Source organism: Pan troglodytes, chromosome 3 (assembly GCF_028858775.2).
Source record: "Pan troglodytes isolate AG18354 chromosome 3, NHGRI_mPanTro3-v2.0_pri, whole genome shotgun sequence".
Taxonomy (NCBI): domain Eukaryota; kingdom Metazoa; phylum Chordata; class Mammalia; order Primates; family Hominidae; genus Pan; species Pan troglodytes.
Genome location: NC_072401.2, coordinates 111,994,467 through 112,017,074, shown reverse-complemented (window position 1 = coordinate 112,017,074; position 22,608 = coordinate 111,994,467). Strand labels below are relative to the sequence as shown.

The window sequence follows — 22,608 nt, the reverse complement described above, 5'->3', positions numbered from 1 at the left end:
ACTCTGTTTTTTTCTACTTTTGGACTAACACTTCACCAACTTGGAGGGTAAGCTGTAGGAGTATCATTACCTTCAACCCAGGTATACATCTCACCCCTGCTTCCCAAACCTCCCTTGCCTGTCAGTTTTACATCTATGTTTTATTATTTAAACTCCTAATTTATAATTATGTGGGTACCTAGCAATGATCTGGAATACAGGAGTGGGCTGCCTAGAGGGGAGGCAGTAATACTGGCCTTGCTTTTTGCTACATGACCTTGCTTCCCATATTTTCCAGTTAATTCTTGAAATTAAATGGTTACATTTTTTTCAATTAAAATTAATTATTTAAATTTACTGTGGCTTAATTTTGGAAACATCATATTAAATTTTTTGTCCCCTGTGAATACTATGCAAAACCAAGCAAGCAAAGTAATAAACTGTGCTTGGCATAGATCTATCTATTGGGCATCAGCCTTTTAAAAAACAGGTATTGTTTGAGAAGGACCTGATGGTCTAGAAGACTTATTCTGACAAAGTATAGATCCATACTTTGAGTGTGGAGTGAAAAGAAGTAAACAATTTGTTCTCAGTTTTAATGCTTAAAATAGAATGAAATAGAACAACAAAAGGAAAACGCATGAAATAGAATGTCTTGTAGGCAAGTTGAAATCTGTTTTATTTACCACCCCCTTAAACTAACATTTTTCTTTTAAAATGTATTAATTTCATAAAACAGAAGCATAAACCATCTCACCTCATAATATGTCCTACTTGAAACAATACAGAGACTTCAGGTGCTGGTTCTGATTGTGGTCAGAATTTTAAGTTAATCTTATGAGGATAGTGGGGTTTTTCTGATAAGTTATGATGTTAATATGTTTTTGCTTCTGAAATAATTTAAAATAATATTTAATATTTTTTGGTCTGGAAATTTCTTCTTCTATATCTGCCACCCACAACCCAGTCTACATTTGAATTTAGTAGTTTGGCTGTACGGATTGAGAGGTGATAATTAAGAAACAGCAACAGGAAAGTTTATAAAGTTTCAGAGTACATGATTAGGGCACATTATTGTATAAATAAAGTTAAAGCTAAGGTTTTGTTTCCATATGCTTCAACTCTCATCAAGCCGATTCTAAATTACCTTACATTTTTGAAAGTTCCAAATAAATTTAGATTTTCTAGATATAGCAGATTGAAACATCGTAACTTACCATCTTTTCTGCCTATTGGACTTACATTATGGATCTAGGAGGTATCAAGTGCCATATTAAACATATTCTTGCCACCAGCTTCTATGAAATTGATGTCTTTAATCAAGTCATGCATTTAAATTTGATCAGTGCTATTCTGTATGGATTAGGATCTAAGGGTTTATACATAAAATTGATCTATAAGGAGATATATGCTCAGATATGCAGAGTCATGCTGGGGATGCCCACAGGTCTCCCCATTTTCACACTTAGATTGCGAGGTGAAGTCAAAGCTAAATTCTAATTCCATTTAGTTTTAAGAAATAATCTGCCTTCTCTCTTTCCTGAACAGTTTCCAATTATTTAGCTTTTTTCCTCTAAAATCCATGGAGCAGAGTTAAGCACTATGTTCCCTCTAATTTCATAGCATATTTGAAGGAGCTTTGTAAGGAATGGAGCAAGAGAAGAGAGTACCAAGCATGAAAAAGGCCAGATTCTTGAATCATATTTGCAATGTGTTAAATTATTTGGGGAACACTGCAGTTATTTTTATTCAAGAGTCAAGTGACACTGGAAAACAATACTTTTTCAAGATAATCATTTAGATTTATTTTTAAAAAAAGAGGAGAGTTCTCTTATTGATTTTATAAGAGCAAAGGCAACAGTCAGCCATTCTTTTGGCTAATTCATATGATCCTCAAGTAAAACTTAAGCCCAGGTTACTTTGGTAGGATTTAAAGTAGTAAGACATATGTGAATAAAATGATATTAGGTCTGTATAATTCTGAATAATAAAATAAAGATTAAGATGGTAATATTGGTCCCTCAAGTACTGGTATTTAAACTTTAAAAATCAATCAAGAGAGAAGATTAAGTGGTGTTTCTTTGGTACTGAAAATGTAAAGCTAAGACCAAATTGTTCTACTTCACAGATTTAAGATACAAAGCATGATATTTAAAGGTATTAAAATAACTATTTCATTATCTTCAGTTTGTAAAGAATCTCTTATGAAGTACACTTAGAAGAAATCCCTGAGTATATTAAGTACTCTATTAGTATCTTTCTTCATAAACAAAGAGGAACAATTTAAAGGCTTTGCAAGACATATAAACACAGTGCTTAGTAAAAGCATTATCTGTTTATAAGGCTCTCTCCATCGTGCTTGTAAATTAGGCCACCAAATGCTTCAGAGGAGAAACAATAGATTCACAAAATTAAACTCTAACATTTGAATACATTAACCACTCTCAAGTAAATTAAAAAACCATTCTCTGATGGTGTTTCTATGTTGTTTTAGCCACTCGATATTGTTTTTCACTGTTTCCAGCACTTGTTCCCTAGGTTTTTCTCCTGCTCCAGCTTGTGGATATTTTGCAAAAAAGCTCTCCATCTAGAAAAGAGAGGGGAGTAATTAGGATTGTCATTTATAGCCAAATTAGTCTTCAAGAATTTCATTCACAAACTGGATTTGCTTTCTTCTTACCTAGAAATTCAGTATCACTGCACAACATTGAGCTACACCTCTGGCGCATCATTCAGACTGAACCCATCTCTCAGATTAGCAATAGTTACCCATGGCTTTTGGATCCCCACAGCATGTCAAGCCAAAATAGGCTCTGACATTTTGGGGAAGGATGGCAGCATGTCAGTCGCTAGCATGCCCATTTCTGTTTCTGCTGCTTTCTCTATTTTCTCTGAATTCCCCAAGGTGTTCCCTGGAAAATCTCACCTATGGAGTGATGGTTTTCCTTAGCCTTTCACTCCAGGAGTCTGGAGTATTTTAATGTACTTTCAGTTCACTTATTAAGGACTCATAAAACAAATCTTTCTTAAAATTAGTGCTGTACTCCCTCTGACCTCCAAAGCCCTACCCCAAACTCAACCATACTAGGATTATTTGCTATAAAAATAAGAATAATTTGGCTTTTTAACATACAGAAAACTCTTAGCATTCAATATCTAACACACAGATATTGAAACTTCATACAATCTCTACCTGTTCAACATTAATAGACATCTCTCCTCCTTTGGACTTGAGATATTTGAAACCTGAAAGATTTGAGATTAGTTTTGAAATTGCAAAACTATGAATTCTGAATGGAATCAAATCTTGACCTACTTGTTCCAGAGTTACATTTACAGGAGAGGCGAGACTTTCTGCCCATGATTTCATGAGCTGAACTGTCTGGTGTGGCCTTCTCAGCCCCCCGCCACCTCAACTTTTGCAGCTTTTAAACTTTCTTAGAGGCTCTTTGAATTGTTTTATGTTTAGAAAAAAAATAGGTGTACATTTTATTAGATACAAGAATTATTTCTCAATTCACTGTGTATACTTATCAGGATAAATAAAGACATGTTTTACACCTTAAATATATATAATTTAAAAATACAAAACCAAAAAGAATTTTCTTTCTCATTGTCTTCTGTGATTTGAATTGAGAAAATATCATTTCTATTTGAAAAAATAGTTTCATTCTATCCCGTTACTGGGTATATACCCAAAGGATTATAAATCATTCTACTATAAAGACACATGCACATGTAGGTTTATTGCAGCACTGTTTACAATATCAAAGACTTGGAACCAACCTAAATGCCCATCAATGATGGACTGGATAAAGAAAATGTGGCACATATACACCATGGAATACTATGCAGCCATAAAAAGAATGAGTTCATGTCCTTTGCAGGGACATGGATGAAGCTGGAAACCATCATTCTCAGCAAACTAACACAGGAACAGAAAACCAAACACTGCATGTTCTCACTCATAAGTGGGAGCTGAACAATGAGAACACATGGACACAGGGAGGGGAACATCACACACCAGGGCCTGTCAGGGGGCGGGGAGAAAGGGGAGGGAGAGCATTAGGACAAATACCTAACACATGCGGGGCTTAAAACCTAGATGGCGGGTTGATAGGTGCAGCAAACCACCATGGCACATGTATACCTATGTAACAAACCTGCACATTCTGCACATGTATTCCAGAACTTAAAGTAAAATTTTTTTTAAAAAAGTTTCATTCTGCTCCTTCTTGGACAAATGCAGAGGAATTTATCTTCATACCTGCCACAGTTGCAGTTCAGTGTTGAACGGCTCTGCTATTGTGACAATTCGGCCAAGGTTTCTGTTATTGAGTGTATATCTGGAGAGAAATTTAGAGTAAAAGGAAGTGTAAGTGCTCAGAATGTTACATATTTTCTCTAAATGCAGATGTTTCCTTTTTATTTCATAGTTTTTAAAAGTAACTTTCAAAGTAAGCAAAACACAGTAAGAAAACCCATTTTACTTAAAATCATTCTATTCGAGATAAATTCTTAGTACACTCTGCACTTCTTTTGGTAGACAAATTGACACGACCCTCTCAGATATGGAAGACTGCTTGTTGTAGTCCCCAAATCTGTTTTTTTTTTTTTTTTCTGCACACATGAGCGCCCTGCTAGAGACTGTTTCTCAGGCTCTCTCATAGCTAGATGTCCACAGGTAACCCAATTCCTACCAACAGAACATTAGCACAATGTTCAGCTGCAGCTTCCTTGCTTAAATAAAGGGAAATTGCTTGCCTAGACTTCTTGGTTTTTTTTTCCTCTTCCCCCAAGCTAGAACATGTACATACCAGTGATTCGTCTTCAGCCATGCAGACAGGATACTGGCCTGGCCTCACAGAGCAGAAGCACGCTAACAACTTGGACCACTCACTTCAGGAGTCTAACCGTAGTGAGAACTAATTACCCACACATGCCCTTTCAGCGGCTGCCTTTCTATGTTTCCGTTACGGCAGAACACCTCCAGCATCGTTATGCTAATACTCTATGCATCTTCCTACTGGTACAGAAATTTAAATATAGGCTATTTATTCTGCTTTCGAAAAGCTTTATTCGTTGCTGGCATGTGGGGGTTATGATCTGTATCAGTCTGCCTAAGCAAAGAAACCTAAAGCTAAGTTCCAAGACAGAATTTTAAAGATGATATTCTATCCCTGTTCTCTTTGCATTTTCTTTCATAAAAAGCAAGAATCAGAAGTTTCCTTATAGACCACAACTGGTTGTGATAGAGGTAAAAAAATCTCATCACAACTAATCACAGTGCAAGAAACCCACAAAATTATGTATAAACCTTAAACCCCTGGAATGTTGAGGAGGGATACAAGAAAATATGTACACAGCAATAGGATAAATTTTACATTTAAAAATTATTACAGGCTGGCTGCGGTGGCTCACGCCTGTAATCCCAGCACTTTGCCATCTCAAGGTGGACAGATGGCTTGAGGTCAGGAGCTCAAGACCACCCTGGGCAACATGGCGAAACCCCATATCTAACAAAAATGCAAAAAGTAGCTGGGCACGTGGTGGTGTGCGCCCCACAAGTAGTCCCAGCTACTTTCGGGGCTGAGGCGGGAGGATCGCTTGAACTGGGGAGGTCGAGGCTGCAGTGAACCAAGATTGTGCCACTGCACTCCAGCCTGGGTGACAAAGTGAGACCTTGTCTCAAAAAAAAATTTATATATATACATATATATAATTTTTATAAATATTAAATATTTCCGTTCCTATATATATATGCAAAGGCAGAAATCATGAAGATAAAAGCTGATAGATTGTTTTATGCAAATTAAAAACTTTTATACTGAGCTGGGAGGTGATGGTTTGCCCTTGTAATCCCTGTGACTTGGGAAGCTGAGATGAGAGGATCCACTGAGCCCAGGAGTTCAAGACTAGTCTGAGTAACAAAAAAGTTTTATACAAAAAAAAAAAAAATCCTACCATATACAAAATTAAAAGCCAAATACTAATGGAGAACAAATCGTTGTAATATATATGATAAAGAGCAAATATTTTTGCCATATAAAGAACCCTTACAAATTGGTAACAGGGAGAAATATGCCAGCATGAATTTAGCAAAAGAATGAAAATGTACCAATGAGAAAAGAATAAAATGTTCTAGTAATCAAGCATGATTTCAGTGTACCAGGTCCAGTGCCCACTCTTATCACAGATGCCACTGAATTTAAAGCCAATATGTTTTTTCATCCCTAATGTCATCAGTCATTATCTAAAATGTGATTCTGAGGCATTAGTAATGCTGCCCCTAAAAGTGTGTACTTTCTTGCCTCTGACACATTTCCTAGATCTCCCCAGGCTCTTGAACCCTTTCACCTAGCCCTCTGGAACTGTCCCTTTACAGGGAACACTACTTCTCATTCTCACTTAGAAAATGTTTATATTCCCACATCCTTTGTAGCATCAGGTCAGGAAGTAGTCAGTGTGCTCATGCTCCCCATTGCTGCTTCCAGACCAGCATTCCTCCAGCCTCTTTAAAAACCTCTGTTCCCTTATGTTAGTCCCTCGCATTTAATGATACATTCTGGTACCTGACTCCTCCAAGCCATGCCATCATTCTAGGTAATTTCTAGATCCACATAGATGAATGATATAACATCTCGTCTCTTAGTTCCTTAACCTTATTTCCGATGATATTTTCTTCACTCGACTTCAGCCACCAAATTCCTATGATACTTTGTGATCATCCATAAGTCATCTGCCTCTAAAATTGCTAATTTATTCACCCTCTATGACATGTTATGTCTTTCAGTTTCCACTGTGACTGTTCTTTCACTTTACCTGGACTTCTGGCCCTTTGACTATTCCCACCCCTCTATCACTTAAACCATCAGATCTTCCTATTCTTGCATTTATTTCTTTATGTAGTTTAGATTCCATGGTCTACCATTTTGAATAACATTTTTGCCTAAGACCTGAACCTTTTTATACTTTAATAATTTATGTATAATAAAGTATACATGTATTTGTGTGACTCTTTACTTAAAATTTGTCTCTACTCAAAGCTTCATGACGACGGAGAACCAGGTCTGCTTCTCCTTACTACTGCATCCCCAATGCCAGTCATAATGCGTAGCACAGAGTAGGTGCTCCACAATATTTACTGGATGGAAGAAATGTAATTTAAAATGAGATATCAGTTTTCATATATTCAATTAACAAAGATACATAAAAATAACAACACTGAGCATTGAAAAAGGTTGGGAACATAGGCAGTTACTAGCAACAGTTTTTAGAATGGCAATTCTGCAACATTTATCAGAAACCCTAAAAATAAACACATCTTTTCACCCAGTAGCATTACTTCTACCACAACTTGTATTCTAAAGAAATTGTCAAGGACATTAAAAAAAACAATGAAGGATTCAGTGTACAAGACTGTTCATCAATACACTACGTATAGTTGTAGGGAAACAATTCTATTGTCCAACATATAGGGATTGGCTAAATAAACTAAGATGTATGTACACATTGAAACATTATTAAGCCATTCAAAATAATATTGAAGATGCACACTTAAAGACATGAAAAGACACCCACAATATAGGATGATGAGGAAAAAAAGCAAGTTATAAACCATATTTATAATATGTTTCCATTTCTGTAAATTAAGTAAACAGCCATGGAAAAACTCAAGGAGAAACAGTAATATGACAATAGGAGTTATTTCTTGGTGGTTGCATTACAGGTAATTTTTGTACTTTTATTTTTGTTTGTATGCATTTTGTGCAAAAAACACATACCAGTTTCACAATAAGAAAATAGGAATTTAAAAAAGCAAATCACACTGAGTTGCTTTGATGAGATTCTATAGATTCAAAGAAAGTCTGCTAATTGCAGCTAATAAAACAATTTTTTCAGTGACCTTCTATAATTTCTGTAATATTTATTTCTGTTTTGTCTAAAGGACATATTTAGAAACTAGCAATGAATATGCTGAGTGAAAACTGCAACTACTTGTTTAAATACCAGAAATGCCAGAACAAAATATGTACACCCCAGGAAACTAATATCATATAAAGTATAGAAAATAAGGGAAAATATACTGCATGCTTATCATATTGGTTATTTTTAAAAACTAAAATAAGGATTTAATTATATTTTAAATAATTTGAAAAAAATTTACAAATATTGTCTTCTTGGATTTAATATTTATACAAGTATTACTGTTATCCAAAGAAATAATTTTAATACACACAAAACTTTTAAGTGCTTATTAAATTGTTTGGTTTATGAGGTAGTATTTGAAGGGTTTCAATCATGTCCTAACGACTTAGTTTTTCATCTACTGTCATAAACTAAAATCACACCACCTTATTATTGGGTCAACTCAACTTCACAGTTTCATCTAAGAGTTTATTGGAAGAAACAAAAGCAAAGAATAATTTCTGAAGTATCTTTGGGACTTTGTGGCTAAGTCTCAAACTGGCAAGGACATTAGCAGTGTGGCCATCAGTTGTCATAAAAATCACATGACAAAAGCTTTATTTAAATAGAAGATTATTTATTTCAGGATGACCATAAATTGTTCAGAAATGGAGATAGTAAAACTATTCATCCTGAAATTTGGAAAATGTTCAAGTGTTTGGGATTATTTGGATAAAGTTTGGCTCATTTTTGTTTAATTTTTATTATCCAATTTTCATAGGGAAGTTCTGTTTATTCAAGCCAAGTACAATTAATATTGGGTGTTTGTGTGTATTAGACATGTGGTTATTAGCAATTTTACGTTTGGGGCCATTTGAAATAATGTCTCATGAGAATTCGATCATTAGATTATGAAGAAATGCTAAAGCCTTGGGCAAGAGTTTTGGAGTACTTCTGGAAATAGTTTATCTTCTTATTTTATCTTGAAAAATAATCAATTTACCAGGCCTAATACATTTATTTTAAGGCCAGACACTTATGAATTTTATGACAAGGCAAAACCTATTTTTTTCTACTTCTTAATTTTCCTGAAGTGAAACAACTAATTTTTAAAAATGAAAAATGCATTATTTGAAATAAATCACAGCATAGCTACTCAAATAGGCCTTGAGAAATATTTATTCAATAAACAATAAGTTAATGGCCATTTTATGCAAAATAAACCATTATTTACTTATCTTTTCATAGTAACTCAAAAGTAACTTTTGTGCTTCATCTACATAGGTTTCCTGCACCACACACCACAGAAAAAGAGATAGTTGTATGGTCTTTTCAACTAAAACAAAATACGCAGTATTTATCACTAGCCATATATTTTTCAAAATGGAGGGTATTACCTTGCATGATATAAACAGTTACATCTAGATAATAACATATTCTTAATAGGTATATTCATTCATTCTAAATTAAGCATTTCATTTAAACAATCATAAAAGATGAACAATGCACATGTGTGCGTGCACACACACACACACACTCACATGCACACCAACCAATCTTCATAGAGATGGATGAACAGTGACACTCAATAGTTACAAGAATAGAAAAGGTAAAGATTTATCACAAGCAGGCAGAAGCAATGTAGTGTATTTTGGTTGGGAGCTAGAGGTAGAATCTGAATCTCAGAAGGAAAAGAAATGTAAATGGACATAATAGCACTCTGGTGAGCTGTGGGGTAGAAAAGAGAAAATAATTAAAAGTTATAATTAGAGTTGGTATTTCTCACAAGGCAGTCATTATCAATGAGACAGTGCCGCTGGATTGACAGGAGAGATTAAGAGGAGATAACACAGGCTATTTCCTAATGTACGGATTACAGATGGTAAAGGTCTTTTCATCAATGTTTATATGTTTATTTGGGACATACGTTTATTCTATATTCTATTTTATACTCTATCAAAGAACTGCCTTTTGGATGGAAATTGTGCATTATATTTAGAGTATCAGAACCAAGAGCAGCAATCTTTCTTCTGCACAGGCCTGAGGAAATACGAAGTTTGGAAAGGCATCTCTTTAACTGATTTTGCTCTTTTCCTTGCTATTTCCCATTTTAAAAGTTCTATTGCCTAGGAAATATAATTCCCTTTTAAGAAACATTCAAAATACTTGAAATTTCATTATCTGGTCAGGATAGGTAATAGTTATCACCCACATAAGCTCAGTATGATATAGAACTCTAATTTGAACCCAGGTCCAGTAATTTTTACCTAGCTTTCATCAAACATTAATTGAGAACTAAATATGTGCCTGGCATTATGCTAGGTACTAGCACAACAGGCAGAATTGTATTAACTTGTTTTAACCAAACTAAAAATAATGCAATTTAGTCTTCCAGATCTCAGAATCCTATAGGTCAGTTGAAACAATAATTGTTCTTAAAATTAACTAGTACATTGCTTCCCTGGAAGGATAATACCATGATCCTTTACCTCTAATAATATGCCATTTTAGATATTGTATAGATGTCAGAGACAGTGGCCCAAAGAAAAATGAAGGAACCAGTAGATAGTATGAAACAAAGAGAACAGCAGACCATTATCAGATCATCCCACCTGTTGACTAGATAGTCCCAGTTGAGTTGTATCCAATTCCAGGCCATGTTCTTCCCATAGCTGTTATATGAGATATATCGAATGACTGTAAACACATCCTGAGTTTTAATAAGGTTCGTGTCCTTGAGCAAATCCAAATACCTAAGAGAAGCCAAACAGAAAAACAATTCAAAGTGAACTTTTAATGTTCACCCTTAGCTAAATTCCAATACAAAATAGTTTTCATGCCAGCAATTCAATTCTTGAGGTATCAACTGACAAAGTTAATTAAATATGACAAATGATGAAAGACAACTTAAAATTTTCTGATATGTTTAACTGTTTTAAAAGACCAACCTATGATTTTAAAGACTAGTGGAATGTAAACTATAAAACATTTAAAATTAAATTATTTTAGAAGCACCAAAAACAATTTTAAAACACAGAATTTTAACCAATAATATTTTAAAACAGCATTTATTGAATAGAGTACTTCACACACTTACCTATTATCCCACTGGATTTTTAAAAGAAGCCAGTAAATTAAGAGAATGTATCTATGCGCTTATATTCTATAGGAAAGCAGTTGTTTGCTCTTCCCTAGATTGTAAGAAATAATCCTATAATGTAACCTATATGGCTATATTAGTTGGCAATAATTAAGAATACAAATAAGTACAAGATAAATTAAATGACTAAATGGATAGGTTTAATTGTATGCCATGGCTATACCTAGAGTAGCGTTTCTAGCCCAAGATCTTACAAGTGTATATTGTATTGAAAAAGTGTCTCCAAATAAGGTCAGCACACATTTTGTTCACTGTGACAAGGGAACCTCAAAAATAGATGTCTACTACTGATAGATTAGATGTATTTTCATGTTACTCAAGTCTTGCTGCCCCATGGCATCCTACCCATTGGCTTAATTCATTTATATCTTTAGGAAGATATTGAGATAATAACTACAACAAAGGGATCACTGTTCAACTTGAGTTGTGAGCCTTTGAGAGTCAGCCTTTGTCAAACAGAAAAGGTATTTCTAAATTATGTATGCTTTTATTAATATATCAAGACCCTTAGCATACTTGACGTAGAAATTTACCCTAAATGAGACTGGAGAAAACTCAAGCTTAAATAAATTCCATGCCACATGTGAAACTGGACAACCCCTTAAGAACAGGTCTATAGTTCAGCATGTACTTTTGTGCTATGCCAAAATGGCATGGGAGAGTGATAGTACATCGTAGGCAAGGTGAGGTGAATATATTACTGAGTTTAAGGTAATGATCCTGGTTCCTTCGACTTGTGGGTCCTGTTTATGGGAAGCTATCAGTTTCTTCAGCCTAGCAATAAGAGGCAGGGACACTGGAAGACCTGATGGGAAAACAAAAATACCATACATACAGCACAGGTACTTCATGAACAGAAGCAAGTGACTGGGACCACTGCTTTCATCTCTGGATGACAGATAGTGCACCAGAAGGTAAAATATGATCAATGAAAACTCAGCAGACTCTGGCCCAGACCAAAATAGGTAAACACCTTAAGGCCAAAGCAGCAAAAATCAGAGGTCTCTTTCTCCATCACCACAAGGGTGGCATGTCTCCCTGTGCAGAAGGACCATGAGGAAGGGAAGGAACTCTAGAAGACTGAACATTTACTCCAAGAGACTATTTCAATGAGAATTCTAGTTTAACAACTCATTTAAAAACTAGACTGGCAGACAAAGATAGTCAACATCAGTTGTTCTCCCTCTCACTGGCTCATCACTCAGCAGTGTGAGAACTCTTGGGAATAATCAGATAGAAAATCAAGGTCCTACATTTTCTTTGCACTTGCAGTTGTGTGGGTAAATCTACTTATATGAAAATACAACATATCAATCACATGTTTCAAATAAGAAAGGGATTCCAAGGAAGCTCGTACTGCAGCCTGGACTTGCTGCAGAATCTTCTTTTACTCCAGTCATTATTTGAAACTGGAAGACTCTGTAAATGGTTAAAGTAACACACTCAAATGTGAGATATGTTGCTTCCAAAATTTAAAAAAAGTTTACTAAGTCCACTAAAATAATCTTTTTCTGTGGCATGTCAGTCAAGGTGCAACAAATTTCTTTTCCTTTGGAGGGAATGTTGTGATATGCTTTAAACTATTGAACTTCCAGAAATTGCACTAAAGTGGTGGGATCCTGAATTTATTTCATCCCCTAGTTCACAAGGTTCTTACTAAGGCATCTAAAGTTCTTGCTAATTTTCTTACCAGATACAATCAGCACAATGCCATCAAAGTAATGAATTAGTGATGTTTTGTGAAATGTGAAAATGATCAAGTTCTTTTTTTTTTTTTTTAAATAGATACGAGGTCTCGCTATGTTGCCCAGGTTGGTCTTGAACTCCTGGGCTCAAGAAAACCTCCTGCCTCGGCCTCCCAAAGTGCTGGGATTATAGGCATGAGCCACTGTGCCCAGCCAAGATGATCAAGTTCTTGATGAACTGTCATGGCAGAGAGCAGGAGAATTACTATATAGCCCTGAGGAAAGAGGCTGAAGGTATATTATTGGCTCTACCTGGTAAAAGCAAACTGCTTCTGGTCGTCCTTTTAAATTGGTACTGCATTGTAATTTACTGTTTACATTCTGCCTCTCCCATGAAGCTGTAAGTATCTCAAGGATAGATGTCATTTTTATTCATGTTTTATTCATTTTTATTTCCACAATCTATATATCTATACATAGAAAGGACACCATAAGTGTTGGTTAAATAAATGAAGTAAATAACTCAGACACTATAACTAAGCAAAAAATGAATTAAGGAAGAAGCTTGTTGATTTCAAGTATAAATGCAGAGTGGGAAATGAGTCATAGATGAGCTTTGTGCCTTCTGAGTAAAGTGTAAATACATTTGTGGCAGACACTCCTCTTTCTCTACTCACAGAGCCCAGTTTTGCTCTGATACCATTAGATATCCTTGATCTTAGGTAAAACAGACGTCTACCCCAGTCCCAGATAATTCTAATTGGCTCAAATCAGCCAAAGGAATTCAAGTTCACCCTAGTGAGCAAAGGATCAAGTAGCAGACCCAGAGTGTGACTCACAATGATGAAGGGTGACCCAGTTCTGGATTATGAGGAGAATTGGAGACAATTGTCCTGTTGGCATAAGAGACAGAGCCTTGTCAGGAAACTCTTTTGCTCCTGTCCTACCTCCATTACACATGTTTGTGTAAAAACAAAATGTTTCAAGCTCTGGAAGTCATGAGACATCCAACATGTCGATCATTGAAAATCAGAAAGAGAAGAGCCTGGGTCCTTGGTGAAAATGTTGAGCCGCTGCACACAACTGGAAGCTACCTACCTCCAGAATGTGTTCATATGAGATTACATTTCCTTATTGTTTAGGCCAGTCTTACATGGATATTTTGTTTCTTGCAGGGAAAATAACTTTTAATGGATTTTTTTGGAAACAAAACATCATACTTTAATCAGACTCTTAAAGAGACTGTGACACATAAACTATTAAATACTATTTATATATGTGAAATAAAAGCCCAACTTACCTTGACAAAAGAGTAACGTTCTTCACTGATGCTAATCCATACAGCAGTTTTTCTTTTTCTTGAGCTAATGAAGTTTTCTGGTATTGCTCAAGAGTGTAGTTCCATGAAATCTCATTGCCAGAGTTCTGCATCCCATACCGATACACCAGAAGCCTGAGATTTACGGGAAGGCTAGAAGAAGAAACAGTGTTTCAGAGATTTCAACTACTCTTTTCTCAAATGTGTCTTCTAAGCATAACAATGTGAGTAATCACCTTACAGTCCCATTTAGCCACTGCTCAAATAACGAGGAAGCATTGTTCAAGGCTTCTCTGTCTCCCATCTTGCACGCAAACCCTAACACGGAGGAACGGAGTAACCTTAAAAAACAAACAAATACAAATCCAGGGCCTTAAGCACTTTTCAACAAGTCTTAAAACAAAAAACAAATGTTAAATGAATTTTAGTTGTTAAAAAGTGAGAATAACTTTGTGACATGGTCTCCAGCATCATTCCATCCCAGAGAATCTGCAATAGGCTTCACTTGACCTTGGAAGTATTCCTGAAATAAAAGTATTATGTACAATAAGTAATAATTTACTACATATCAGTAGTATCCCAATTATTATACTCAGCAGCCCCTGTTATAATCTGTTTTCCTACTAATTCAGAGAACTTTGCGCTTGTCCTTAGAAAAACAATGTATTTAATTTTTATCACATTGCAATTTTTTTCAATCCTGAAAATATAAACCATCCCGGACCTTCCTGTAATGTTTTATAAAACTTTGGGTAAGGCCCTTTTAACCCCTATTTCTTAGTTAACATATGTAATAAATAGGAAAACACTCAACCTACTTTCTGCACTAAGATTGTTTAAGCATATATGAAATAATAAAAATAACTGATATTGCTTTAGGTTTTACAAAGCACTTTCATATTATTTGATCCTCACAATCCCATTACCGTAGGCAGGCAAGTGCTGGCATTCCTAATGTACAAAGGAAATTAAGACTCACAAATGTTAAATCATTTGTTCAAGATCTTTCATTTTGTAAATAGAAGAGCTAGAGATTTGAATCCAGAATTTGTTTAAAATTACAAGTGTCCTACTTACGTGCTACAGAAATCACAAAGCAAAGAAACGGTATTTAGAATGACTACATATGATAAAATCTCAATGTGGAAATACCAGCAGTAAGAATAAGAAGATATAATATTATATTTTAGAAGAATAATTCACTTTAACATAAATAAAGTCCATTTTAAAAAAGATCTAATTAGTATTTATTGTTTAAAATGTTGTATATTTTAAGTAAAATATTAATTGTTGTATTTCTTCTAACACTAAAATGCACCTAAGTGGTATGTATGCAGAACAACAAATTCTGATGTACTTCAAATTGAAAAAGAATAGACAGCATAGCTTTGCTTTGATTAGTCAAGTCATTGCACTTTCTTTGGATTCCACCTGGCAAGCAAACATGGTTTAGGTCCCCAAGAGCTCCTTCTCTCAGAAAGCATCCTATTCTACTAATGGCTAAACATTTACTTTCATAAGATACCATAGCATTAACGTCACCTCAATCATAGGATATAGCTCTTTATCATCTTCAAACATGCTAATGATGTATGTTACAGCTGAAATTGCTCTCTGCCATGGTAAAAAATTCTCTTCCCTTTTGAGATACTTGGTCAAGTTCAAAGCCACCTTATAATCTAGAAGTTGAGCTCTGAGAAAGACAAAAAAAAAAAAACCCACAGTTAATTAAAAACCACAGACTTTAGTTTCTATTTAACTGAAAGTTTTGGCGATCAAAGCATTCCATGTTAATGAGGATTCTTCCATTCAACAATCAAGGAATTGCATTTATTGGTTGAAGCCCAATCAAAAAGTTTTGTCCGAAATTATACATTAGGGCTTTCATACATTCAATAGTAAGGAGGAAGAAAGGCATTAAGATGTACATTTGAAAAAGCACAACAGCAAAATTTCAAATAAAACAAAAGCCATTTAGCTGTACAGTTAATATTGACAAATAGAAACTTTTAAATTTTAGGTTCCCAAGTGGATTATAACACATAAAGACACTATTATAAATGTATTTTGTTGAAATTATTTACATTTGCTTATGAAGAAGAAACATAAATAACAGTACTCATTAATCCTGAATGCTTAAAACATTCAAATTGAACTTTTATTGTCCTTTATAACATCTTCTTTCTTATACATTTCCCAGTAATATTCATTAAAAAAGTAAATTTTTCTCTTCTAGAAAATTTGAAGACACTATTGATATTTTAAAGGTTAAAGAATCCACTTTCTTCCCCTTTTGAAAGAATTTTAGAACCTTTTGAAATCAGCTCAGCTTTCCCCACTTCCCTGTCCTGTTTTTTGTATTCCCTGTCTCATGAAATTACTCTCTCAAGAAACCACTAGTACAAGAACCTCTATTTCTGACTCTACTTCTAGGGAACTCAACTCAAGACTGCTAGCATTCTTACTCAACTTTGGGTCTCAAACTCCATTTAAGTCCATAGACAAACAGCAATTCTGAAGGCCAGACTTGATTGAGAATTTTCTTTGTTCAAAAATATTCTGTTTATATAGTGAGAGCCCAGCCTGGGGGACTTAAATTATAGAAGTCTACTATATTCTATAGTGTAGAGAGGTTGGAAGCTATAGCTTAAAATTTCCACCAAATAAAATGAAGAAGAGGACAAAGGTCATATGAGAGCATTCTTGCTCTTCTATATTGAGCTAAGGCACCTAGGAAGGTTGGGGGACTCTTACAGCAGGTTTGTTTTTTGTTTTCCTGAGTGTAATTTGGAAAGACTGCACAGTGCTGCTTAGAGAAGCCTGAGTTAAGTAGTTAAGTATAGTGTCTTGTCAAACATGGCTCCCTAAAGGGACAATAAAAATTGTTGAGAGGTACCTGGGGGAGTAAAACTGACCCCATGTGCTTGGGTTCTTCGGCTAGTTTTTCAGGTGGTGTGAAGGGCATAAAAAGTTCCCAGCTGTCTAGTCACTCAACTGAACTTGCCAATTAAATTCAGGTTTCTGGCTTAAAACAGTCATTTTGCAATTAACTAAATCACCTTTGGATTCTTTTCCCATTCCCCATCTTCTCACTTCCTTTAAGGGAAGTCCATGAGAGGATGGGAAAAGTTGCTTATAGAGTTCTGTGTTGTTCTCTGGTCATCTCTGCAAACACTTACAAAAATGTTTGTATCTAAGGTCCATGATTTTGGCTTGACTGATGTTCACCTGCTGGTTCTTATTTGCTAACGTGGCCATTACCTTGCATATCTTTGGAGCCAGTGGTCCTTGAAACCTGGCTGAAATTCTGCTTAGATCATTAGCTTAGGTGGTCCTTTCAGCTGTTCTCTTTGCCATTCGTCCCTTACCTAGTGACTCCTGCCCCCACCCACAGCCTTGTCAGCCAGCATACTCTGCTTTCCCTTATGTTATTACCCACCCTCTCCTGGCTGTAGCAAGAAGTGGGCTGAAGAGGACAATATAAAGTAATTGCAAACAGAAAACAAAAAACAACAAAAACTATTGTAACAAGCAGGGGGTGGGGTGGGGGGAAGAATTATTTCTGTGTCTGTTTTGGCAAGGCCCCAAGACTAAGTCCTATGCTCCAATGCTCCAAAGAAAGACGCAGGACCCCAAAGCAGGACTAACATGGTCAAGAACAAGACTGTGTGGCTCTTTGCTGATAGCCCACCACCAGCCTATAAAAGAGGTTGGAGAAACTAAGGAGAGACATTTTAGTGGAGGCCTTTCAAAGAGTGCTGTCAGTATACTGAGTACACTGTAAATGCTCTCCCCTCCAAGGGCTAGGGGACCAGATGTTTTTCTGTCTAATTAAGACTCAGGAGAGAGGTTTCAGTGGGACCACTTGAAGAGGTTTACCTGTGTCTCCTGGAACTTGGAGGCACCGTGGCTTGGTGTCTGACACCCTGAGAAATCTAAAAGATGAGAGGCTATTTGGCTACTGCTCTGGCCTCAGAGTGAAGAGATGGGACTGCATGGGGTGGCCTGTTCTTCCAAATATTGTCAGGACAAAGCACACATGACAACTTCCTATGGACCAGAAGTGGGTCAGAAGTGTCCACCTGCCCACCTCAAGGAAACTGCAGGAGAAAGATCCTTCTCAATGGAATGGATATGGGTAACAAAAATCCCATAAAAACACAACACAAGGAAAAGAATCAGCATTAAACATCAACAAAGTTCAGAGAGGACCAAAAGTAGGCAGCACATCAGGATTTTTCTCCCTCTCACCTACTCTCCCACCCTGTTCTCTTTGCCTTAACTTTGGAGAAACCAGAGGCAGCACGGTGACTTGGGAGACATAGAAGTTCCAAGCAGAGAAACGAAGAGGAAATCAATCACCCCATTCCCATTGCAGGTGACTGGCCTGAACCTGGCCTAAGCTGGGGGCAGGGAGAAGCTTTAAATGAAGTAGAAAGCTTTGATGATTTTACTTGACTGAGCAAATTATGGAATTGAGAGGGTTTGGATGAACTAGTGGTGATGGGTAAATTTCTTACCTTGAAAAGAGTCATATGCCCAGCCAGGGCAGTAAGAGTACTACCTCTTCACATCAAGTTGGAAGAGACAGGGGAATAAGAAATTCATTTATTTTCAGATGTATCATTTAGTTCTGATTATTAAATATAATGGTTACTACATTCCTTTGAATACCTCAGTAGACTTGTTTAAATTCTAATCTTGCCACAGTTGCTCACCTATTTAACTACGCATTTCTTCTCTCTTCCACCCCCTCCACCAAAGTTTCATAATGGTCTTAGCTTAAGTGGTCTTTGAAGCTGCCCTCTTGGCTCTAACCAATGCTCGTTGAATCTGTTTCTCTCCGAGTCCCATTTTCCTCATGTGCTGCAGAACCTCATTGAGCCAGGTGATAGCACAGGTATTTTCTAGCTCTCTCGTGTGATCCTACATATGTTTTGAATTTCAAATTTGTTTCATTTTCTTCCTCTCCATAGCTCTTCACAATTTTATGGGGCTGTGGCCAAGGAGCTGAGCAAATGTGAGCAAGTCTTTCAGTAGTGTAAGTTATTTGCTTTATACTCAGTTCCTCAGAGAGAGCTGTTCAAGAGGCTTTCACTTCATCCTGGAATAGAAAGGACCTCCTACATTGTGGTGCAAATTAAACTGTAGAGATAGTACAGTTCTTTGTAATTTCTAACAGTGAAGAAGCTGAGCTTTGGAACAGGACAATTTAAAAATAAAAACTAAATGATTCTGTTTAAAAATACTTATTGATCATCTCATTTCATCATTTAATTTCCCAGATTCTATTCTACACAGTGCCTGGCACATAGTAAGTTGCCAATGTTTATTTATTAAATGAGTGAGTGGTATACTGTAATATAGTGAAAATAATCTATTACATATCCAGGAGGTTAAACTTGGAGATTCACTAGAACATCATATTTTCTATTAGCTACAAAACGAGTGTAGATTACAAATTCAGAAGAGCTCTTCTAAACGCATCTTCACTACTAATTAATGGTGGATGCATTTTGGTCATGTAATACAATGTATTGAGTTTCTACATGCCAGATAATCTTTTAAGTGTTTTATGTCCATTATCTCATTTATTCCTCACAGAAGTCTTATAAGGTCATCTCTACTTTGGTGATATGAAAATTGAGCCAGAGAGAAGTTAAGAGACTTACTTAAGACTATATGGAACCAGGATTTTAATGGGGTTCAAGAGCCTGTTTTCGAACCCCATAATTCCTTCCTTGAAATATGTCAAGGTTTTCTGACTTTTAATATACTATCTAGGAACTCTGTGTAAAATAGTTTCCCCATGCCTTTAGTACTACTATACTATTCTGCCACCTCTCTATTTAGTCAGTATTTATTATCAACTATTATTGGCCACGTACAGTCAGGAGCTGGGTTTGGGTGCCTACCCTCATGAACCTTCAGTTTGATGGGTGAAATGCACAATTAATAAACAATAACAATAAAATATTATGAGGAAATATAGGGTCCCATAAGAAGGATACCCAATCCAGAGAAAGAGGCCATGGGAGGCTACTGAGGGAAGTGGCTCCTCATTCTTAGCACATTGCTCATATCTAGAATGAGGCCACTACAAAGCCAGAGAAATAAAATTGGCTGTGTCCTCAGCTTCTGCAAAGTGCTAGGAACTTAATAAATGCTTGTTAAATTACTGGTGTTAGACTATGTGAATTAAAAAAAAAATAGAGGTACCATGGATACTACTTAGTTCTCCCAATCTACACTTTTTCTAAAGAGCAGGTTACCTTCAGACTATGAGAAAAAGAGTCAAATTTTCCAAATGGTCCCCTAATTCTGATCAGTTCTAAAGCACCATAGCTCATTCTTCTTACCCCAGTGACCTGAACAAGATTTGACAATTCTAGCCATAAAATCTTACACTGGGCTTGGGCTCACAGAACTGAATTAATAAAATACATTGTTTGTCTTTATATTAAATCAAATTATGAAGGTACATTTTTGATCATTTGCAAATGTCACTTCTAATTAGCTCAAGGATCCTGATATAGACAAACCATACTCAAAGACAATAAGTTAGGTAAGTTTTTGTGTATACCTTAAGGGCTAATGTCAGTATTTTGACTATTAGGCTCATGTGAACTTTTGAAAAGAGAGTTAAGGAAAACAATAATGTTTTAAATAGTGGCTTTGGATATTTTAAGCTAAAATTTATTAATACTGCAATGTTTAATTCATTTTTAAAAGATTTATGACAAAACCCACAGTATTTTAAGTAATTTAGTCTCATTCTAAAACGCACCTTGCCAAGGCAAAAGCATCATCAATAAGACTTGCACGATCTGCTGAAGAAAACGTCTGGGAAGAAGGAGAAAGAGAGATAAAAAACACAATTCTTAAGGCAAAGCATGTTGAAAAAAATTAATATCATTAAGATGCTGTTCTTAGAACAAAAATAAAAGTTTCCAACCATTGCTATCTCTTACCTTGTGGTTCAAGGAGAGCGCTGTAGCTATCGAGTCCCAAGTTGCTACTTCATAATTTACACGATAAAACCCAATATGATCTGGGTTTATTTTGAGAAAAGCATTTCCACTAGGATTAGAGGAGTTCAAAGTGATTCCTGTAGTAGTAAATAAACACTAATGAGCAACATGTTTGCATGCACTGTGAACACAGAGAAATTAGACCCAGAGGGCAAAAAGAAAATAAAAGAAAAGAAATATTAGCTCAAGGAGGCAGGTTTGATTTGGATCCAAAACCCAAAGCCTAATTTTTACTTAGTTGTCTAACTTTAGAATACCACTATAATGAGTGAGCTAAAAAAGAAATAAGTAATATAAATAATTATACTGTAATTTATGATGGATAGTTTTTACTGGCAGAAGCTTGTCAAATGGGCGAAATAATTTCGTGCTGGTCAATCCATCAATAAAAGAAAACAATGCCTCGAGACAGAGAAGTCCATGCCTTCAGGGGTAGTCCATAGATCCCTAATCATAATGGATTGATTACACAAAGAATATTCACCAGGGCAGCCTGGGGAGGGGATACAAATGTAAATACTCAAAATAATACTTTGTTTATTAAAATCAACATTGAAGTTGATGGAAATGGCTATTGCTAAGCAGGATAATACATTGATAATCAGCAACACTTTTAAAATGTTACTGTATCAAGAAGACCTGCAATAGAATTGAGATCTGAATGAAACGTTCTTGATTTTGTAATCGACTTCACACTTGTTCTTCCAATTTATTTATCTTTGTAAAGCCATCTACTTCCTATTTCAGTTGGTTACAACAATACTTTTCCATCAATGGATTTATCAAATTAGCATTCTTTCTAAAACAACATCCATATATATGTCAGGCTCTATTGTATAGATTTTAGAAGCCCAATGCTGAAGGAGCAGAGACTTATGTTTTAGGTAAAAGATATGTACTTAAAATAATAGCTATGCTTTGATATAACCATGTTCATTAGCGTTACTCCTATATTTTTCAGTTCATACATCATACACTCTTTTGTTTACATGAACAATATACAATTTAAATAATGGTATAGGAACATAGTATAGTTGAGAAGTTTCAAATATTTTAAGGTACCAACAATGTAGGTTGTGATATTGAAAAATAGGAGATGATGCTGGAAATAAAAGTCTGGCCTCCAGTATGAAGAGCCACATGCCATGTTAAGAATCCATCTTATGAGAGGGGAAAAGAGTTTTAAGCAGAAAAATAGCATGCTCAAGTCTATTTTCTGGAAAGATTTCACTAGTGGTATGGGAGATATTTTGGAGGCGATTCTAGCGACAAGAAGACTAATTTAGAGTCCACTGTAGTCATGTAGGGCAATAGAGGATGAGGGCTTACACTAATGTGGAGATGATGAAACTAGAAAGAAGTTGATGCATTCAAGAGACTTATCACAGGTAAAATCAATAAAATCCTTTTTCTGACTTGATGTGGACAGTCAGAGGAGGGGAAAATGGATTGCACAACTGGATGAATAATGGTGCTGCCAGTAGAGAATAGGGGAAGGTGAGTCAGTTTGGGAGGAAATATGATTTA

At 35.7% G+C, this 22,608-nt stretch overlaps 1 protein-coding gene across 1 annotated transcript in view; it reads right to left on the bottom strand.

The window, feature by feature from the left end:
* Positions 1–625: 625 nt before the first annotated feature.
* The window catches only part of ENPEP (glutamyl aminopeptidase), an 87,141-nt gene continuing 65,158 nt past the window's right edge, over positions 626–22,608 (bottom strand). Inside the window, exons 12-20 of the mRNA XM_517397.9 lie at positions 21,022–21,158; positions 20,838–20,893; positions 15,593–15,743; positions 14,500–14,573; positions 14,287–14,391; positions 14,033–14,203; positions 10,500–10,640; positions 4,247–4,325; positions 626–2,566 (exon numbers count right to left, since the gene is read on the bottom strand). Of these exons, the coding sequence (XP_517397.2) occupies positions 2,414–2,566; positions 4,247–4,325; positions 10,500–10,640; positions 14,033–14,203; positions 14,287–14,391; positions 14,500–14,573; positions 15,593–15,743; positions 20,838–20,893; positions 21,022–21,158 (1,067 nt within the window). The 3' untranslated portion in view covers positions 626–2,413. The remainder of the gene's footprint in view (positions 2,567–4,246; positions 4,326–10,499; positions 10,641–14,032; positions 14,204–14,286; positions 14,392–14,499; positions 14,574–15,592; positions 15,744–20,837; positions 20,894–21,021; positions 21,159–22,608) is intronic.